Below are 19108 nucleotides of genomic sequence, written 5' to 3' on the forward strand. Positions count from 1 at the left end.
GAAAGTACATTGGATTGGATTATTCTATGTAGTGGATACATTTTTTAATTTGAATCAAAACAGCCAAATGTTTGTAAATTACTGAATATTATATGGGGTGTATGGGGGCCTCGGGATGGGGTCTACGGGGTCCTCGGGCCGGGGTCTATTTATTGTGAAAAATTAAGAGTGGTAAAAGCTCTATTTTTTAATCTGCAGTCATTGTTTATAATCTAAACATCATATTTTCACTAACAACATCAGCAGGTGTGAATGATACATTCCGTGAGAGTGTTACATTTGGAAAAGACTGACACTTCAGAAATTGAAAAAACTGATAACTTTTTAAACATTTTATTGAACCTTTATTTAATCAGGAAAAGACTCTGGAGGTTAGAAACATGTACATGTAAATGCATAATAAAGTTCCCCTTAACATTGTAGTGATCTTATCCATGTCATATACACCATCATTGCACCAGGTTATGTTATATTATTAATCATCTGGAATGGTCCTGAAAGGCATCTGAATCCATTTCTGCAGCTATGAAATGTTTAGTCCAGATTTATATTAGCTATTCAGCGATTCAATTGGATTTGTTTTTCCTCCAACTGACTTGAGCGAGTTGGTGGTTGATCGATTTGTCTGCGCTCAAAGACCGGTCTTGATAGATACATTACGTGCGTCTCTCTCACAATCTATAGGCTACTTCCAATTGGTGGGTCCCTTAAACATGATGGATGTATTTAGAGTAACACAGGCCTACCTCTATCCATAGGACTCCTGTGGAACTCCTCATTTCCTGGCATGGCCTCCTTGCCACATATAAACAGCTTATCTGTTGAATAAATAAAAGGTCAAGTAAGTGAGATATTTTTCAGATAATGTAATGTGTATAAACTGTGTAGTTCAACCTGGCTATCAATGCTACCTTCAATGCTGTTGAGTATTCCTTCAACAACAATCACAACCACCAGAAATGACTAGCACCACCACTACACATCTTAATGATTCACAATCCATCATAAATCTACTTCCCTAAACTGCCGAGCGTTTCAGTTGGACAGAGATCAGTCCTACCGCATGAATCATGCATCATGTTTTATCAACAAAGCCCTGACATTATGATTAGATGCATGTTATGTATGATTGATGATGGATAGATTTAGATATCAGCCTGCCCATTCGATCACTTTAGACAAGACATGTCTCTTTAAAATGGGACTCGAGGGTAAGCTTGCTTGGCTCTTCTGAAAGGTTACTTTAGAAAATAAGTACATCTTGGACTGGGATGTCTATTGGTACAGCTGCGGCTGGGTTAATCCACGTTGCTCTAATAGTCAGCCATTACCTGGCAATGATCCCCTGACTCCATTTTAAACGTTGGGTGTGTTCGAGCAGTAAGCCTAACGAAGACGACTGTAGACGAAAGTCGGTGAGTGACGTTGTGGAAGGTGCATCTGCAATAGCAGAAAGTCGGACGCTCTAGTGGTTTTCCAACAGCAAGGGCTCAGATCAACATTGCAGTGTCACCATAGCTGCTATTGGTTATAAAAGTTTTTTCTGTATAAATGTCTAAATCAACTTTTCTACACCCCCATATCACACACTCGCAAACTAGAAACATAATGTGTGTGCAATTAATTGGTTACAGAGATATCTAAAATCTCACCTTCATTCTTCTTATTCAATGAGGTTTAACAGCGGTTGGCATCCAATAAATGTTGCATTACCACCACCGTATACTTTGCTTTAAAGAAAATGGAATTGAAAAAAAATCTACAAATACCCTACCATCTAACCCTACACTCACTAAAAACCCACCACCCTTCTCCACTATTGAAATCTATCTAGTCCTACCTCAGTCCAACAGCCTGAAAAGACGGGACACCACCACTTAACACGCCCTCTAACTCCTCTGACGTCAAGTCTCGTACACCCAAATACCTCTCTGCAGCTTCCACCACAACCTACATTTTCTGCAACTTACATTCCATCCCTGCAGTACAGTTGAAAACCATTGCTATAAACGCTAAAAATCCAATCTTACTCAAGCATATACAGTATCTTAACATTACTTTGTCGGGCAAAGACTCAACATCAAAACTCAAAGGAACAGACTACTCTTCTGTTTCACGCCGCCCTGTCTGTGTTGCACAACAATTCACATTCGTTTAACGAGGAGTGCCTGCTCCCTCTGACCAGTAGAAACACAAACAATTATCACAAGACCACTTCTGGTTACCTTCCCCGATTCCACAGCACCCAACTCTGTTTTTACCCACCCTGAAAGCACAAATGGATCAGCCAAAAAGCAAGGGTCCACTTTTCCCAAAAATGTCACTCCTACAGTCACAGACTCATCTTTATCCTGACCCTCTGTGCCATCCACGGGCTCCGAGAAATTCACCAAACCTACCACCTCCGATACTTCACGCTCACTCACTTCCATTTCTCATCCTGTCTTCGATCCAGCATACAGCTCACCCTGCTTACACTTTCTAACATTCTTTGTTAACAAACCATCTCCCCTTTTCCGCCATTTTAACCGATTCAAGCTCACGCTCTTCCTCCCTCTCTCTCTTTGACCTCCTCTGCCTCTCTTTTCCCCTCCATTCCTCCTCCGTAAGCCAAGTAAAATGTCTCCTGATGATAATACTGCACTTCTCCTGTCATATATCTTGTTCTTGCCCTCTCAAGGGATGCCATTTTCCACCCTCGAACCAGTATCTTTGGCTAAGTCAGCTTCCTAAGGAAAAGAGGAATCTCATTTCAATAACGTGTACCTTGATAATAAATGGAGAAGAGCCTTCATTCATTCTCATCACTTTCATTTGTATCCTTTGTAGATTTTGAATTGTGGCAAAGTTGGTTCCTTTTTCAGTCACATCTTTGGCCATCTTTGGCCACATCAGTCACATGCCAATTGTGATTGGTCCCTGAACCCATGTGATGCCGTTTTGAAGTGTATAAAATCCTCCTTCATTTCCCTGCCTGTAAAAATCCTGATAAATTTTACTGTTACAGGTTACTGTTAACCTATAAAGCGTTACATGGGCTTGCTCCTACCTATCTTTCCGAGTTGGTCCTGCCGTACATACCTATACGTACGCTACGGTCACAAGACGCAGGCCTCCTAATTGTCCCTATAATTTCGAAGCAAACAGCGGGAGGCAGGGCTTTCTCCTATAGATCTCCATTTTTATGGAACGGTCTGCCTACCCATGTGAGAGACGCAGACTCGGTCTCAACTTTTAAGTCTTTACTGAAGACTTATCTCTTCAGTAGGTCATATGATTGAGTGTAGTCTGGCCCAGGAGTGTGAAGGTGAACGGAAAGGCTCTGGAGCAACGAACCGCCCTTGCTGTCTCTGCCTGGCCGGTTCCCCTCTCTCCACTGGGATTCTCTGCCTCTAACCCTATTACAGGGGCTGAGTCACTGGCTTACTGGTGCTCTTTCATGCCGTCCCTGGGAGGGGTGCGTCACTTGAGTGGGTTGAGTTACTGACGTGATCTTCCTGTCTGGGTTGGCGCCCCCCCTTGGTTTGTGCTGTGGTGGAGATCTTTGTGGGCTATACTCGGCCTTGTCTCAGGATTGTAAGTCGGTGGTTGAAGATATCCCTCTAGTGGTGTGGGGGCTGTGCTTTGGCAAAGTGGGTGGGGTTATATCCTTCCTGTTTGGCCCTGTCCGGGGGTTTCTTCTGATGGGGCCACAGTGTCTCCTGACCCCTCCTGTCTCAGCCTCCAGTATTTATGCTGCAGTAGTTTATGTGTCGGGGGGCTAGGGTCAGTTGGTTATACCTGGAGTACTTCTCCTATCTTATCCAGTGTCCTGTGTGAATTTAAGTATGCTCTCTCTAATTCTCTCGTTTTCTCTTTCTTTCTCTCTCTCTCGGAGAACCTGAGCCCTAGGACCATACGTCACGGCAAACCGGGCATGATGACTCCTTGCTGTCCCCAGTCCGCCTGGCCTTGCTGCTATTCCAGTTTCAGCTGTTCTGCCTGCGGTTATGGAACCCCTACCTGTCCCAGACCTGCTGTTTTCAACTCTTAATGATCGGCTATGAAAAGCCAACTGATATTTATTCCTGATTATTATTTGACAATGCTTGTCATTTATGAACATTTTGAAAATCTTGGCTCTCTCTAATTCTCTCCTTCTCTCTTTCTTTCTCTCTCTCGGAGGACCTGAGCCCTAGGACCATACGTCACGGCAAACCGGGCATGATGACTCCTTGCTGTCCCCAGTCCGCCTGGCCTTGCTGCTATTCCAGTTTCAGCTGTTCTGCCTGCGGTTATGGAACCCCTACCTGTCCCAGACCTGCTGTTTTCAACCCTTATTGATCGGCTATGAAAAGCCAACTGATATTTATTCCTGATTATTATTTGACCTTGCTTGTCATTTATGAACATTTTGAAAATCTTGGCTCTCTCTAATTCTCTCCTTCTCTCTTTCTTTCTCTCTCTCGGAGGACCTGAGCCCTAGGACCATACGTCAGGACTACCGGGCATGATGACTCCTTGCTGTCCCCAGTCCACCTGGCCTTGCTGCTATTCCAGTTTCAACTGTTCTGCCTGCGGTTATGGAACCGCCACCTGTCCCAGACCTGCTATTTTCAACTCTTAATGATCGGCTATGAAAAGCCAACTGAAAAGTATTCATGATTATTATTTGACCATGCTTGTCACTTATGAACATTTTGAACATCTTGGCATAGTTCTGTTATAATCTCCACCCGGCACAGCCAGAAGAGGACTAGCCACCCCTCATAGCCTGGTTCCTCTCTAGGTTTCTTCCTAGGTTTTGGCCTTTCTAGGGAGTTTTTCCTAGCCACCGTGCTTCTACACCTGCATTGCTTGCTGTTTGGGGTTTTAGGCTGGGTTTCTGTACAGCACTTCGAGATATTAGCTGATGTACGAAGGGCTATATAAAATAAACTTGATTTGATTTGATTTGATAAAGGCCAAAATGTGTTGGGTGAAGTTGTATCAATAAAAAATACTGTCCTCCAAATGTTGCTGTTGCTGTACCACTTGAGGAATCTCACCTTAGCCTTGAGCCACAAGCAGCCACAACCCCTAACGTGTAAGTAATTTATCTACAAAAACAATGCTATGACACTAAAATAGTGGGCACGCTCGAGCGGATCACTTTTGTCTTCAAGTCGCTGCAGTTGCTTCTCACCAATTTTGTCAAACAAAAACACCCTAATGATTGGTTGACAAATGGTGCCTCCCACAATGCAGGTGATGGCTGCATGTTGCAATTGGTGAGAAGCAACTGCAGCGACTTGAAGACAATTTTATCATAAACTGCATGACCTTTGATCTCATGATTTTTGTAAAGTTCATGCAGTCGACATGTAGGCGCAAGTCTGAAAATGTTTATGCCCATAATGCAACACAATTTGACAGGCAGTGACCAAAGATGGTCAAAGTCTTGACAAAAGTGATCCGCTCGAGCGTGACCACTATTTTAGTGTCATAGCATTGTTTTTGTAGATAAATTACTTACACGTTAGGGGTTGTGGCTGCTTGTGGCTCAAGGCTAAGGTGAGATTCCTCAAGTGGTACAGCAACAGCAACATTTGGAGGACAGTGGATGTTGATAGAAAGTATTTTTTTATTGATACAACTTCACCCAACACATTTAGGCCTTTATCAGGATTTTTTGCAGGCAGGGAAATGAAGGAGGTTTTTATACACTTCAAAATAGCGTCACATGTGTTCAGGGATCAATCACAATTGGAATACAATACAAAACATGATGGCAAAGTAGACAACCGTGGGCCGTCAACCCTCAGCCCTTGAATTACGTTTTAAATCGTCACATCCGAGTGTACCTTAAATGTCGCTTCCCGATGTGAGGGTCAGTGATGACCAGAGTGGTAACGTCCTGGGTGGAAATCTTTGTTGAGCCTAAAAACAATCAACCTTAAGCTATTGATGTACTTAGCAAGCTAACGTAGCTAGCACTCCTGTCAGGTAGCTAGCTACAGTTACCCATAGCTGGATAGCTAGCTCTATAGTTTGTCCATTTATTCCAATAAGTTTCTGAATTCCAAAAAATGTGTTTATAAAGCTAGTTAGCTATGTTTTATAGGCTCCTCACTATGGGCTCGTTTGAGTGGTAAGGCGAAAGCAACCGACTGTAGACTAAGGTTTAAGGAGTGAAGTCGGGAGAGGTGCATCTGTGACAGACTAAAGTCGGACACTGATGTGGTTTTCCAACAGCAAGGCTTAGTGTTGCCGTTGTATATAAATCCTTTTGAAATTAACATGTCTCCAACCCCCTAAGCCAGTGTTTCCCAACCCTGGTCCTCGAATGCCCCCAACAGTACACATTTTTATTGTAACCCTGGACAAGCACACCTGATTCAACTTTTCAACTAATCATCAAGCCCTCAATGAGTTGAATGAGATGTGTTTGTCAAGGGATACAACGAAACAGTGTACTGTTGGGGTACTGGAGGACCCACTGACATAGGCCTTGGGAAACTGACATAGGCCTTGGGAAACACTGACATAGGCCTACTCACAAAATTGAAAATATACTGTGTGTGTGTACATTGTACAACCAATTGGTGAGAGAGAGAGAATCAAATATCACATTTATTTGTACATAACCACTGTATACATTCATTGTGGCCAAGTTGGTTCCTGTTTCAGTCACATTTTTGGTCATGTTTACGTGGGTCAAACAAATACAACCTAATAATTGGTTGACAATAGAGCCTCCCACAGCGTAGGCGATGGCTGCACGATGAAGTTGGTGAAGAGCAACTGCAGGAACTTGCAGTCGAATGCAGTCAAAACTTCATGACCTCTTATCACAATTTTTGTAAAGTTCATGCAGTCGACGTGTATGCGCAAATCTGACAATTATTAACCCCATAATGCAAAACACTTTGAAAGGCAGGTAGCTTAGCGGTTAAAAGCATTGGGCCAGTAACCGAAAGATTGCTGGTTTGACTCCCAAAGCTGACTAGGTGAAAAATCTGTCGATATGTTGAAGCACTTAACCCTAATTTCTCCTGTAAGTTGTTCTGGATAAGAACATCTGCTAAATGACTAAAATGTACAAAAAATAGTCACCGACTTGACTGTTTGCATGCGCCCTATGAGTCTGAGCGCTTTGAACCTCATATTACCATTTGCCACAGTTAAAATCAATGGGCGCGTTTGAGTGGTAAGGCAAAGCAACCAACTGTAGACGAAAGTCGAGCAGTGAAGTCTGGGAGGTTCATCTGCGATAGCCGAAAGTCGGACACAAATGTAGTTTTCAGTATTGCCATTGTATATACAAGTTTATCTTTATAATGTTGAAATAAACATGGCTCAACCCCCATATCACACACTCACAAACTGAAATCATATGTAGGTACATCAATCAGTGAGAGAGAACATCAAATATCACATTCATTTGTATATATCCACTGTATACATGAATTGTGTCAAGGGTGGTGCCTGTGTCAATAATGTGCTTGGTCACATTCGCATGGGTCAAACAAAAACACCCTAATGATTGGTTGGCAATAGAGCTTCCCACAATACAGGTGATGGCTGCAGGAGGAAGTTGGTAAAGAGCGACTGCAGAAACTTGCAGTTAAAACTTCATGACCTTTGATCGCATGATTTTTGTAAAGTTCATGCAGTTGACATCTAGGGGCAAGTAGGACAATTTTTAACCCCATAATGCAACACACTTTGAAAGGTGGTGACCAAAGATGGTAACCGACTTGACAAAAATTATCTGCTCGAACACGCCAAATGTTATCTATATGCAGTATATATATATTTTATAGCTAAGATAGCTAGAAAGCTAGCGTCATAAGTTTGTCTCAAAAAAGTGCAGCGTTTTGATTAAATTTGACACTTCGCGGCCACAAGAGTGACACGTGACTACAGTTTTCATTGAATTGTGGGTCATATCAACACTGCAAGTGACCATACTGGGCATGTTTGACTGGTAAGACTTAAGCAACCGACTGCAGACGAAAGTCGAGGACTGAAGTCGGGGGAGGTGCATCTGCTACAGCCGAAAGTCGGACACTGATGTGGTTTTCCAACAGCAAGGTTCAGTACAACATGGCAGTGTTGCTATTATTTATAAACGTTTTTTTTGTAATGTAACCCCCATATCACACACTCACATACTGTAAATATATGTGTGTACATTGTACTATCACTTGGGGAGAGAGAGCCTCAAATATCCAATTTATTTGTATATATCCACATCCACTGTATACATATAAATCCTGGCAAAGTTGCATCCTGTTTAGTCAGGTCTTTGGTCCTGTTCGCATGAGTCAAACAAAAACACTCTAATGATTGGTTGACAAACAATGTGCCTCCCACAATGCAGGCATTGGCAGCAAGTTGCAGCTGGTGAAGAGCAACTGCAGACAATTGAAGTCAACTGCAGTCGAAACTTCATGACCTTTGATCGCATGATCGTTGTAAAGTTCACGCAAGTTGGACAATTTGTATCCCCATAATGCAACACACTTTGAAAGGCGGTGACCAACGATGGACACCAATTTAACAAAAGTGATCAGCTTGAACGCTCCCACTGTGAATCCCAAACCACCTTCTCGCCCCTAACTACCTACTCGCTCGTAGGGCCCTCCATTGTCACGTGTTGCTGATGAAACTCTGAGGGTGACTTCCAGAGAGTGGCGATGGGATCAATAAACCCATCAACTTCAAGACACACTCCTAAAGTAATGAAGTGAAATTCAATTCAACTGAACAAATCCCCTCTGTTTTACAAGATATAAACCTCAGTAACAGTTAAACATGTAATTTGAAAGGTATTTCATCTGTTACGTGTCAAGTCTCGAAATCTGACATAAACAAATGCAGCCTGCAGCCTTGCTGGCTCGGTCGAAGTGGCTATCTGAGGGTCTAAATAGCCCTTACACCCTCAGTAATTATCACTCTCTCAGCATTGGGACACTTGTGCCAAAGGTGTTCAATCTCTCCCTAGAGCTAAATCGAGGGCTGAGGAGGCATCTTTTGGGGAATTGGACAGCACCTTAAGATGGCAATCAAACTGCATCCGGCTTTGATGGGGATTCATGGATAGTGGCTAGCGCAAGTGACGTAAAGTAGTTTGATATTTTCCAGTGAGCAACGTCTGCCATCAAACGACTGTTATGATTAATGAGGTAACCACTTCTGCTGCTCTAAGGGGATCTATTATTAGGCTATTGAGAAAGGGTTTGTTTATCATTTGTTCTTCTTCATTTTCAGGTCCTCCATTGCTTTATTCCCCTCTTGCCAAAACTTGAAACTTGAAACTTTACTTGAAAACTTGAAACAAAAGCAGCCAAGTTAAATGTAATATGGACATGAAACACATGGGGGCAGCAGCATAATATATATGAAACATCCCAACCATTAACAAAGCCAAAATCCAAGTGAACTAAAACTACTGTCAAAGAAAGCCTGTGGCATTTACCCACACTCAAATAAACATAATAGGAGTAATAAGCTATGTCTGTCACATTTTAAGAGATTGTTGGTGCTGTTGTGAATTTTTTTAAATCTAGTGCGTTGGATACCTTTGGTGTTCATTGATTATGTTGATGCTAGCTTATACAATAACACATGGGGAAACTATAGTGTGCATCCAGCAAGGCTATATAAGCTACTCAGGCGAAGTGAGTATTTCAGCGCAAAAGACAAGCATGTCCTACCTGTGATTTGAACTCACGTCCTTGGATTCAGAGTACTAACCAGTACAACATGGAACCCGTCCATAACCTTTAAGCTGTAGAACCCTAGCTCTGGGCTCTCAGCTCAAGGTATGGACCACATAGTGGCAATTTTAGCATGTCAATCTTGGCGAGGCAAACACATCAAAAAATGTGGGATGCAAGCCAGCAAAGCCACTACACAACACACCACTCGAACAATACATGAATTGCCTTATAACGGTGACAAACGGTGCCCACAAGCCACCACACAACCCAATACTAAACAGTACATGAATTGCACTATAACGGTGACAAACGGTGCACATTCAGCCTCATTTACTGCCTTTAAAAAAAACATAGCTGATGTGCTTTCTACTGACAATTGAGATGTACCAACTATGGCATAAGGGGACAACAAGCAGATAAGAGGCAATCCATAATTTTGATTAAGACATTAATGAGCGAACTAGGACGGACGTAGTCAATATAACTATTTGTTCAGCACTTTTGAAATGTACAGCGACAGAATTCAGAACAAGGGCCGTTCTTACAGTGTTCTCCCTGTACACTAAGTCAGAAACGTAGGATAAATAAAGGGGGCATATAAGCAGAGAATGAAAGCTCTTACAATATTCAATGATTACATTTCTCTAAAACAGGTTATAGGCTACATGTGCACCACCAAGTCAGAACAGTAGCAAAATTAAGAGGGGAAAATAGACCAAATTATTAGGGTTAGGCACATGGGCTACTAACAGTTTACTACATAACATACACTTAGTATTGCTTTCTTAGCTACAGTATACATATCTCCCTGGCTTATTACATAATTTATGCAGCAGCACACAAGACATTTTTGGACTCACCTTGTTGTGCTGTGCTCACTTGAACAGGAAGGTGGCACTGTGGTCCATCACGGGCAAATTTTGTCATCAAACTTTGTCATCAATGTCTGACATTCTCTGGATTTAAGTTGCTTTCAAGACAACTGGGAACTCTGAAAAAAACAAGGTTGAATCATGATGATGTCAGTGATCTTCAGGTCGTAGCTCTAGAAAGAAAGAGGCCCGAGTTCCGGATTTACAATTCCGAGTTGGATGACCGTTCAAAATGTATTTTCCCAGTCGGAGCTCATTTTTTCTGAGTTCCCAGTTGTCTTGAACTTACGGAAGTCAGATCGCGCAGTTCCAAGTTAACAGTTGTTTTGAGCCCGGCACAAATCATGCTTCATTGACAGAATGGCCAATGTTGAGTGTTTATAATTTTTAACTTGGAAAAGAGACCCATAATCTCAGACTTGGGGCCACACCACCACTCCACTGAATAGCAGGCTAATGATCACTTTGCAATGCTTGCAGTTAGCCACTGATTCCTTCCAAACCACTAATTGTTGAATTTGCAATTTCCAACTTGTTTTGTAATGTTTATGTCAAATGGCCGATGAGCACCGACACGTTTTATCTATAATTTCTCTTCATTATTTTTCTTCATATGACAAGGATTTTGGATTTTTTTTTTTTATGTTTCCAAAACCGTATCAGGTGCTAGGAAACATTTTATTTTAGACAGAGCATTTGGCCAGCATCAGACAGTCGGAGCGTCGGGGCATTTGCCTAGGACGGTATGGTAAGTGGAATGACCGAATGTAATGTAATGCAACTGGAGTCATGATAAGGGCAAGTAAAACCCTAGTGCTCTCAAATTTTAGGCGGCATTTCGCCTTCTCCCTACAGTTCTCAGCAATTAGCTTCGCCCACGACTGCCTCATGTGAGCTACAATCCCCACGCTGTGTTTTAAAGTTTAGAAACGTCAATAATCATCGCTTCCAATGCAGCTTTCAAAACATCTGGCCCTTATATTTCATCAGCGAGAAAGATTCCTTCCAATAGAAAATATACACTTACTGTAACAGTTTTGCACAGATCCATACAGCTATGGGTGCCTCCATCCGACGAAACTACATTTCCGCTTCACTTCCCGAGTTACGCTTCCACACTGGTGTTCAGAGCATGCTAGATAGCTACTTAGCTCAGGTGGTCACCTCTTGTTTTCCGTCTGTTATCCGCAAACAAGTGCTGGAACATGGCGATATGGCCATGTGGGAACACTAAACATAACACTATCAAGGTGTGTATCAATTTAACCACTTAACCGCTGATATGAAAGATCAGGTCCTTATGCTTCCAAATCCGTACCAGGAGCGATGCGTGTTAATGTTCAGACTGAGTGGTGAGGATCTTAACAAAACACTGCCTTTGTCCAATGACTCTTATGTGTAATGTAATGGAACTGAGAGTCATGATCATGGGCTAGCAGAACCTGTGATAGTAAGAGACAAGGGTTAATAGAACACCTTTCTTGGCAAGCAGGGCATGATTGAGTCTGAAACAGTAAACAGTAGGCCTAAGTGTGATGTGTGAGTCTGAATCAGTACCCAGGATCAGAACTATGCGTTTTAAACAATAAACTAAAATGAAACAGTAGGCCTAAGTGTGATGTGTGAGTCTGAATCAGTACCAAGGATCAGAACTATGCGTTTTAAACAATAAACTAAAATGGGCAAATACTTAGACCTATGTGATTGATAGGTGCCATACTGATCGCCAGGGGGCGCTCAGTCCACATATGGTCGCTGAAACTCATTTCATGGAGCACAATTAGTCCCATCCTTCCCCATACTGCATGCAGTTGATACGTGGGGCCAATAAATCTCTCTCGCTCTTTCTGCATTGTTTATTAACAGTTCGATGTTTTTATTTTGAGATAGTAACTTTTGTCATGGTGTTATTTACCATATTCTCATTTCTTTGTGCTGTAATCTCCAGGGATTCAATTATGTCTATGGTCTATTCGATTTTATCTGGAAATGACCCATGTGGGTCCTTTGTATATGAATGATATTTACATGGGGGACTTTTCCCCAATACTTTTCGGGTAGTCGATATAAACCAAAAAAAATACACCACAAAAGACCATGACACAACGAAACTATATTGATGACACGCAAGGTTGTAGGGATTTACTTTACAGTCCCAGTAATGTTTCAAACAAGTTGAACTTCTTTATAATATGTTTTATTTAGTTAAAACATATTTATGTATATTTAGTCGATAACTGTACTTGTACATGATTTCAGGCTAATGCATTCATATCTTCAGTGATAGGCATATAAAAAATAAATAACATATAGCATTGGCCTACTAGTTGCTGTTATTTACAGAAGTCACTGTACATAATAATAATAATAATAATAATAATAATAATAATAATAATAATAATAAATAATACCTATTACTTATTGACTTTATTGCACGTACATTTATGTTCACTGATAATGGTCGTCGTTTACCGTTAATACAGAGAGGAATCGGGGACTGGGTGGGCAGAGGCATGGGGTTGTAAGTAAGAGGCACGTTGTGAATTGTGTAAACAGCTCGGGGCAGTGGAAAAGTTCATGCCCGGGTCCCAGTAAGGAGAAACCGGCGGAGCACCAGGCCAGTGGACGGCCATTTAATCAATACGACATGTAAGGGATTAGTGCGTTATTGTGCCTCACAAAGACCATTAATACATATATATGCCATTTAGCAGACGCTTTTATCCAAAGCGACATACGTGTATACAATGTAGGTATGAGTGGTCCCGGGAATCAAAACCACGACTCTGGCGTTTCAAGCGCCATGTTCTACCAACTGAGCTACAAAGGATCAATTAACAAGTTCATGTTTTTGCCTCTTCTGTATATTCTCTAAACGTTTGGCAAAAGAGAATCTGTTGGGGAGCATCGTATTCATACTAAATCATTTGTTATAGCCTGTGTAATAGCCAAAGGCATGTCATATCAGTTACGCTCCCATACAAGTTTGTGTTGCTTGCATTTGTTTTTAGGCAAATTTTAAGAACAATGGATTCCCTTAATTGCATTAAATATATTCAGGATTTTTTTTTTTTACTATTCTTGCTGAGGGGCTAATACCTCTTGTAAATAGGTCTACTTTATTAATTCAAAATTGCTAGGTATGCATGAAGAAATACTAGGCTAAATAAATATCAAAACGATAATATAACTTAGGCCTATATAGAATGACTGTAATTGTTTCGATATAATGCAAACCTGGTCGTCCATAAAAATTTCTGGTTGTGTTTTTTATTTTGAATAGTGTCTCCCTGAGATCATTTTGGTTGAAAATGTTTTCTTTTAGTACTACAATTGGTCCTCTTAAAAAAAAAACATTTTAAAACGGAATATCGTGGTGTCCACGTTTAGCCGCCTATAATATAGAGATGGTGAGAAGTATGAAGGCTATATAGGGAATAGATAAATACGATCCAAGGGGTCTGAAGCTTGTTAGATACCTTCAACTTGATACAATCTGTTTGAATTTAATCAAATATTTATTCACTGAGCAAGAATATGGGAGCTTTCCCATGCAACAAAAACTAACGGTATGCCCTATATAGTTTCTCTTGTCTAGCCTACATTACAATGCCCTTATTCCGTTAATATTCACACATTTTGACCACAAGAATGACACAATTAGCTGTCTGATCACACCATTTGGTTCTTCTGTTCAATCTGCTTCTCACTTAGAGCAAACTTTCGCAACTTGACCCTTTCTCCGGCCAAACTAGCTTTAATTCTGCCGTAATGAGATCTCACATACCGCCCACTGAACCGAATGAGGAGCGCTCTGTGGAACTTTGATCCGACCACGCGTGTTGATTGAGACTTTTAACTAACATACCGCCTTTATAAAGCTTCGCATTAAGATGCTAAACAGCAGGAGGCAAACACTGGGGATTATTTCCTCCTCTTAACGCGTATTTATTGCTTATTTGAAAACAGATGTGCGGCTGGAGATTTTAATGGAGTGATTCACCTTAACGGAGGTGATGGAGTGTTTGTTCTTTATTTATTTCGTAATGAATATCACAATGTCACATTCTAAGTGAAAACTCTTTCGAAACATTATTGTAATAGCCTAGTAATTCATGTGTTAATTAAGGCCACACCATAGAATAAGGAATTTAATAGGATCTCTATGGTTCACACAATCGCCAACTCTTCTAATCATTAATAGCACATTAGTATGCTTAAATAGAAATCTAGGCCTATAATCCCATACAGTAGTTAATTAATTTACAAAATACATTGATATTTATTATGTATCATTCCACCTGGTGGTCTCAACAATGTGTTTGCTCGTGTATGGAAATATTCTGCAATAACTAAATCTAGTCGATAATCTGATTTGTACGTGAGCAAGCAGCGTGCTCACTGCTGAAGTCCTGTCTTTTGTCGGAGTGGGCTGGGAGTTACACCTCCTCTCGTTTTTCTAAAGACGTGTGTGTGGCCAGGAGCTCGATCCATTGCTGCTCACTCCGCACTGCCTGACCTACAATTGGACAGCTCGGATTCTCTTTGGGAGGAGCATACTGGCAGCAAAAAGGGGGAAAGAAGTTAACAGCGCAAAAGTATTCTGTAGTGACGGATGCCCAAAGTTCATACGTTTTTCAATGCGCGCCTCAGCACACTGAGATGGAAACCGCTTAAACCCTATTAAGACCTAGTACAGTGCATTCCTGATAGTATTATTTGTCAAGTGACAAGACAGGAACTCCTGCTTTGAGAGCCTCAACTTTTCAGAAAGAAAAAGTGGAGCTCTCCGTCTGCATACTTTGGGAAGTTCGTTTTTAGGCAGGAGCATAGTTGAGCTGTGGGGAGAAGACATGCAGGCGCGCTACTCCGTCTCGAGCCCCAACTCTCTGGGCGTCGTGCCTTACATTAGTAGCGACCAAAGCTACTACCGGGCCGCCGCCGGTGGAGGATACACCGGGATGCCGGCCCCTATGAGTATGTACTCTCACGCGGCCCACGATCAGTACCCGGCCAGCATGGCGCGAGCCTATGGACCTTATACCCCGCAGCCCCAGCCGAAGGATATGGTGAAACCCCCGTACAGTTACATTGCGCTCATTACTATGGCTATCCAGAACTCGCCTGACAAGAAGGTGACCCTGAACGGGATTTATCAGTTTATCATGGAAAGGTTCCCGTTCTACCGAGACAACAAGCAGGGCTGGCAGAACAGCATCAGGCACAATCTCTCTCTCAATGAGTGTTTTGTCAAAGTTCCCCGTGATGACAAAAAGCCTGGCAAGGGGAGCTACTGGACCTTGGACCCGGACTCATACAACATGTTCGAGAACGGCAGCTTCTTGAGGAGGAGGCGACGGTTTAAGAAGAAAGACGCAATGAAAGACAAGGATGACCGGGGTGCTAAGGAGACGCCGTCTAGACAGGGCCGGGACGCGGAACAGCCCGTGCAGGGCTCCCAGCCAGTCCGGATCCAGGATATTAAGACCGAGAACGGGAACGCGACACCCCCACAGGCCGCCTCGCCCTCCCTGAGCACTGTGCCCAAAGTCGAGAGTCCCGACAGCAGCAGCAGCAGCATCTCCAGCAACGGCAGCCCCCACAGCATCCCGTCCAACAGGTCCATCGGCATGGAGAGCTCCGAGCAGCAGCAGCAGCAGCACCACCAGCACAGCCAGGCCCAGGGCTTCAGTGTGGACAACATCATGACTTCCCTCCGGGGGTCCCCGCAGGATGCCACAGAGCTCGCCCCGTCCATCATCGCTTCGTCCAGGACAGGTATAACACCGTCTTTGTCCCTAAACTATTCACCGAACCAGACGTCAGTCTATAGCTCACCCTGTAACCAAAACTCTATCTCCACTACCTCGAATGCTAGCTACCATTGTAATATGCAAGCCATGAGTTTATACGCCGGGGATAGATCTGGCCACCTAGCTCCGACTACCACCGTGGATGAAACGTTGCCAGATTACTCCATCACGACCACCTCCTCCCCTCTGGCCCACGGCAATCTAAACACTGGGCAGGAGGGCCACCATCCCCACCAAGGGCGGCTTCCCTCATGGTACCTCAACCAGGCCGGGGACCTGGGTCACATCGGGGCGACCTACCCCGCCCAGCAGCAGAACTTCCACTCCGTGCGCGAGATGTTCGAATCTCAAAGAATTGGCTTGAATAATTCTCCTGTGAACGGGAATAACAGCTGTCAAATGTCATTTCCCCCTAGCCAATCCATCTACCGCACTTCAGGAGCTTTCGTATATGACTGCAGCAAGTTCTGACCAAATTATGTTTTCATTGTATTGATCTTCTTCATAAAAATATCGTGAGTCGTTTTACCCACCACCTGCCACGACGATGGACTAAAACGAAACAGAACACAAATAATGGACAGATAAAAAAGACATGATCTTGGTTTGTAAAGAACAGTGTTACGGCTAATAACACGTAAGTCTCTTCTCGCTTTTGTGACATGTTTTAAAGATAACAATATGCCAGTCTTTCATGGACATTTTATTACGTGTAAATTGCATATAGTAATTTATTTCTAAACTGCCGGAAATTATGGACCAAACACCAAAAAGTGTTTCTAAATTGAAATGCCTTAATTGTCCAAATATGTTCCATTATAAAAAGCGGAACCTGTATATCGTCCTACTCTTTCAAAGTGTCTTCTTTTGTTGAAAAGTATTCTGAAGGAATTGCATTGTTTGTTTAATAAATTGCCATTTTATTTGAGTTAAAGCTACGCCTGATTTCTTATAGACTATATGGCATTCTCAACACTGATATATTTTTGACAGTTTGTGTAATTTAACCAGACCTTATTTCTCACAGACTTTTAAGCTGTAAGCTATTTTGCACCCTGTTTCAAACCTATCGACGTGAGATCACTGGCAGCGATTGATAAATCAGATTTTAAATCACAGCCTTTTTTTTGACAGGTTAAGTTACCATTCTCACTATATATTTTCTCAGAAAATGTATAATTGTAATCACGGAGTTTGGTCAGTTCGTTTTGGCTTGTCAACAAAATCGAGGTCGAATAAAAGAATTAATAATTACCCAAATTAACTTGGAATCTTTCTAGAATAGGAAAACATTTATTTCCAAAACGTTGAATTTCAATGCAACTTGATCTAGTCAGTTTTTGTTATGATGACCAAAAAACTATTGAATGTTATGTGCGTAAAAATTCTCCAAGATGTTAACTGCATAAACAAACAGACATATTTATCGTATGTGTTGAAGATGACTTGAAGTGGCAGTGCATTTAGATGATTGTTTTGCTTCATATTTAAAGTGACACAACTCTTCTCTTGTCAGACACGGACGATCTGTCAACATCTTGACCTGGGGCCCTCTGGCCTCATAACAGTTCATCGATGCAGGCTAGCAGTCCACACAGCAAAACTGACTTGTTTTGAATAGCCACGTGTGTTTACAGTCACATTCCAACGCTTAATTAATATCATACCACGCATGCCAAAGATAGTCCTGTAGGCACACGATGGTTTGGGGACTGCGATCTATAAAGATGACTCCAAGTTGAACATTTATCTATATTAGGGAGATGAGAGCCAAACGCATCCTAAAGCGCGTGCGCGAAGTATAGTTTCCTATGTGGCTTTTGTTTTGTATTTATAGTTAAACATATCACAAGGGTCTCACCTAGTTTGAATCTTCTTTAAAAATTGAGAAATTCGTAAATAGGCCTATTTTAATTGGCAGGTCTACGTAAATCATTTTTATTTTTTTCAGACAGCTGGTTTGCCTCGACTGGTTAATGAAGGGACATATTTTCCTCCTTGTCACATTTTGAAATTACAGAAACATGTTCCACTGCCTAAATTTAAACCCTTGGGAACAGCATGGTATGATGTATGGTTGAAGTAAATTCGATTCATTTGTTGAATTTGCCATGAGGAAAAACATGGGCGCGTAAAGCCATGTGGTGCATACATCCATGTATTTCTCTTAGACTTTTATCCCTCCATTTGAATACTGTTATAAATGACATCTTCAGTTTATTACGGTTTTGCAAATTACATATGCCAGAGCAAAATTGACATACATAGGCCTACTTTATTGTTTTTTGGTGTGACGGTAGGCCTGTGCGTAAAGTAGGCCTATGCGTAAACAAGGCCTACTATGCGTTAAGTGTATGCCTATTCTCAAATCTCCACTAATAATAATAATATTAATAATGATAATTATAATATTACTACTATTTTAGTGATCCTTTTGCACACTATTTCCAATTGCCAAAACAACTATTGCTAAAGGCTACCAGAGCGCAACGGATGTTTTCAAAGTTCAAGCATGTATTAGATATTTTCGGTTCATGTGGTTGATTTAGCTGCTAATTGCCTAGATAGGGTCAACAAAGCGCTTAAAATGTTCTTAGAATTTCCACGGCTATAGGTTATGTTACGCGCAAAGTTAACAGTCAATTATTTGACTGTTAACTTTGCGTTAGTCTAATATCAATGTAATGGCATTGGTTGACTTGATGTTACGTTCAAGCGAATGAGGGGTAACTCTTTT

General features: G+C 41.8%; 1 protein-coding gene and 1 long non-coding RNA gene across 2 annotated transcripts; one reads left to right on the plus strand and one right to left on the minus strand.

Annotated features, from left to right (window-relative positions):
• Positions 1-337: 337 nt before the first annotated feature.
• LOC139560332 (uncharacterized) lies at positions 338-12026 on the minus strand. Its single transcript, XR_011671915.1, has 3 exons — positions 11586-12026; positions 10547-10677; positions 338-818 (listed from the first exon to the last, which is right to left on the minus strand). It is a non-coding gene; the product is annotated as an uncharacterized lncRNA (long non-coding RNA).
• A 3017-nt stretch (positions 12027-15043) lies between these two features.
• LOC139559906 (forkhead box C1-A) lies at positions 15044-17299 on the plus strand. Its single transcript, XM_071376351.1, has one exon. It carries the CDS (start codon positions 15412-15414, stop codon positions 16840-16842), a length of 1431 nt encoding a protein of 476 aa, XP_071232452.1. The 5' UTR covers positions 15044-15411; the 3' UTR covers positions 16843-17299.
• The last annotated feature ends 1809 nt before the right edge of the window (positions 17300-19108 follow it).

The sequence above is a fragment of the Salvelinus alpinus genome, chromosome 30 (assembly GCF_045679555.1).
Source record: "Salvelinus alpinus chromosome 30, SLU_Salpinus.1, whole genome shotgun sequence".
NCBI lineage: Eukaryota > Metazoa > Chordata > Actinopteri > Salmoniformes > Salmonidae > Salvelinus > Salvelinus alpinus.

What these genes read in the sequence shown, in the direction of transcription:
- LOC139559906 (XM_071376351.1), top strand. Translation starts at nt 15,412, where the DNA reads ATGCAGGCGCGCTACTCCGTCTCGAGCCCCAACTCTCTGGGCGTCGTG.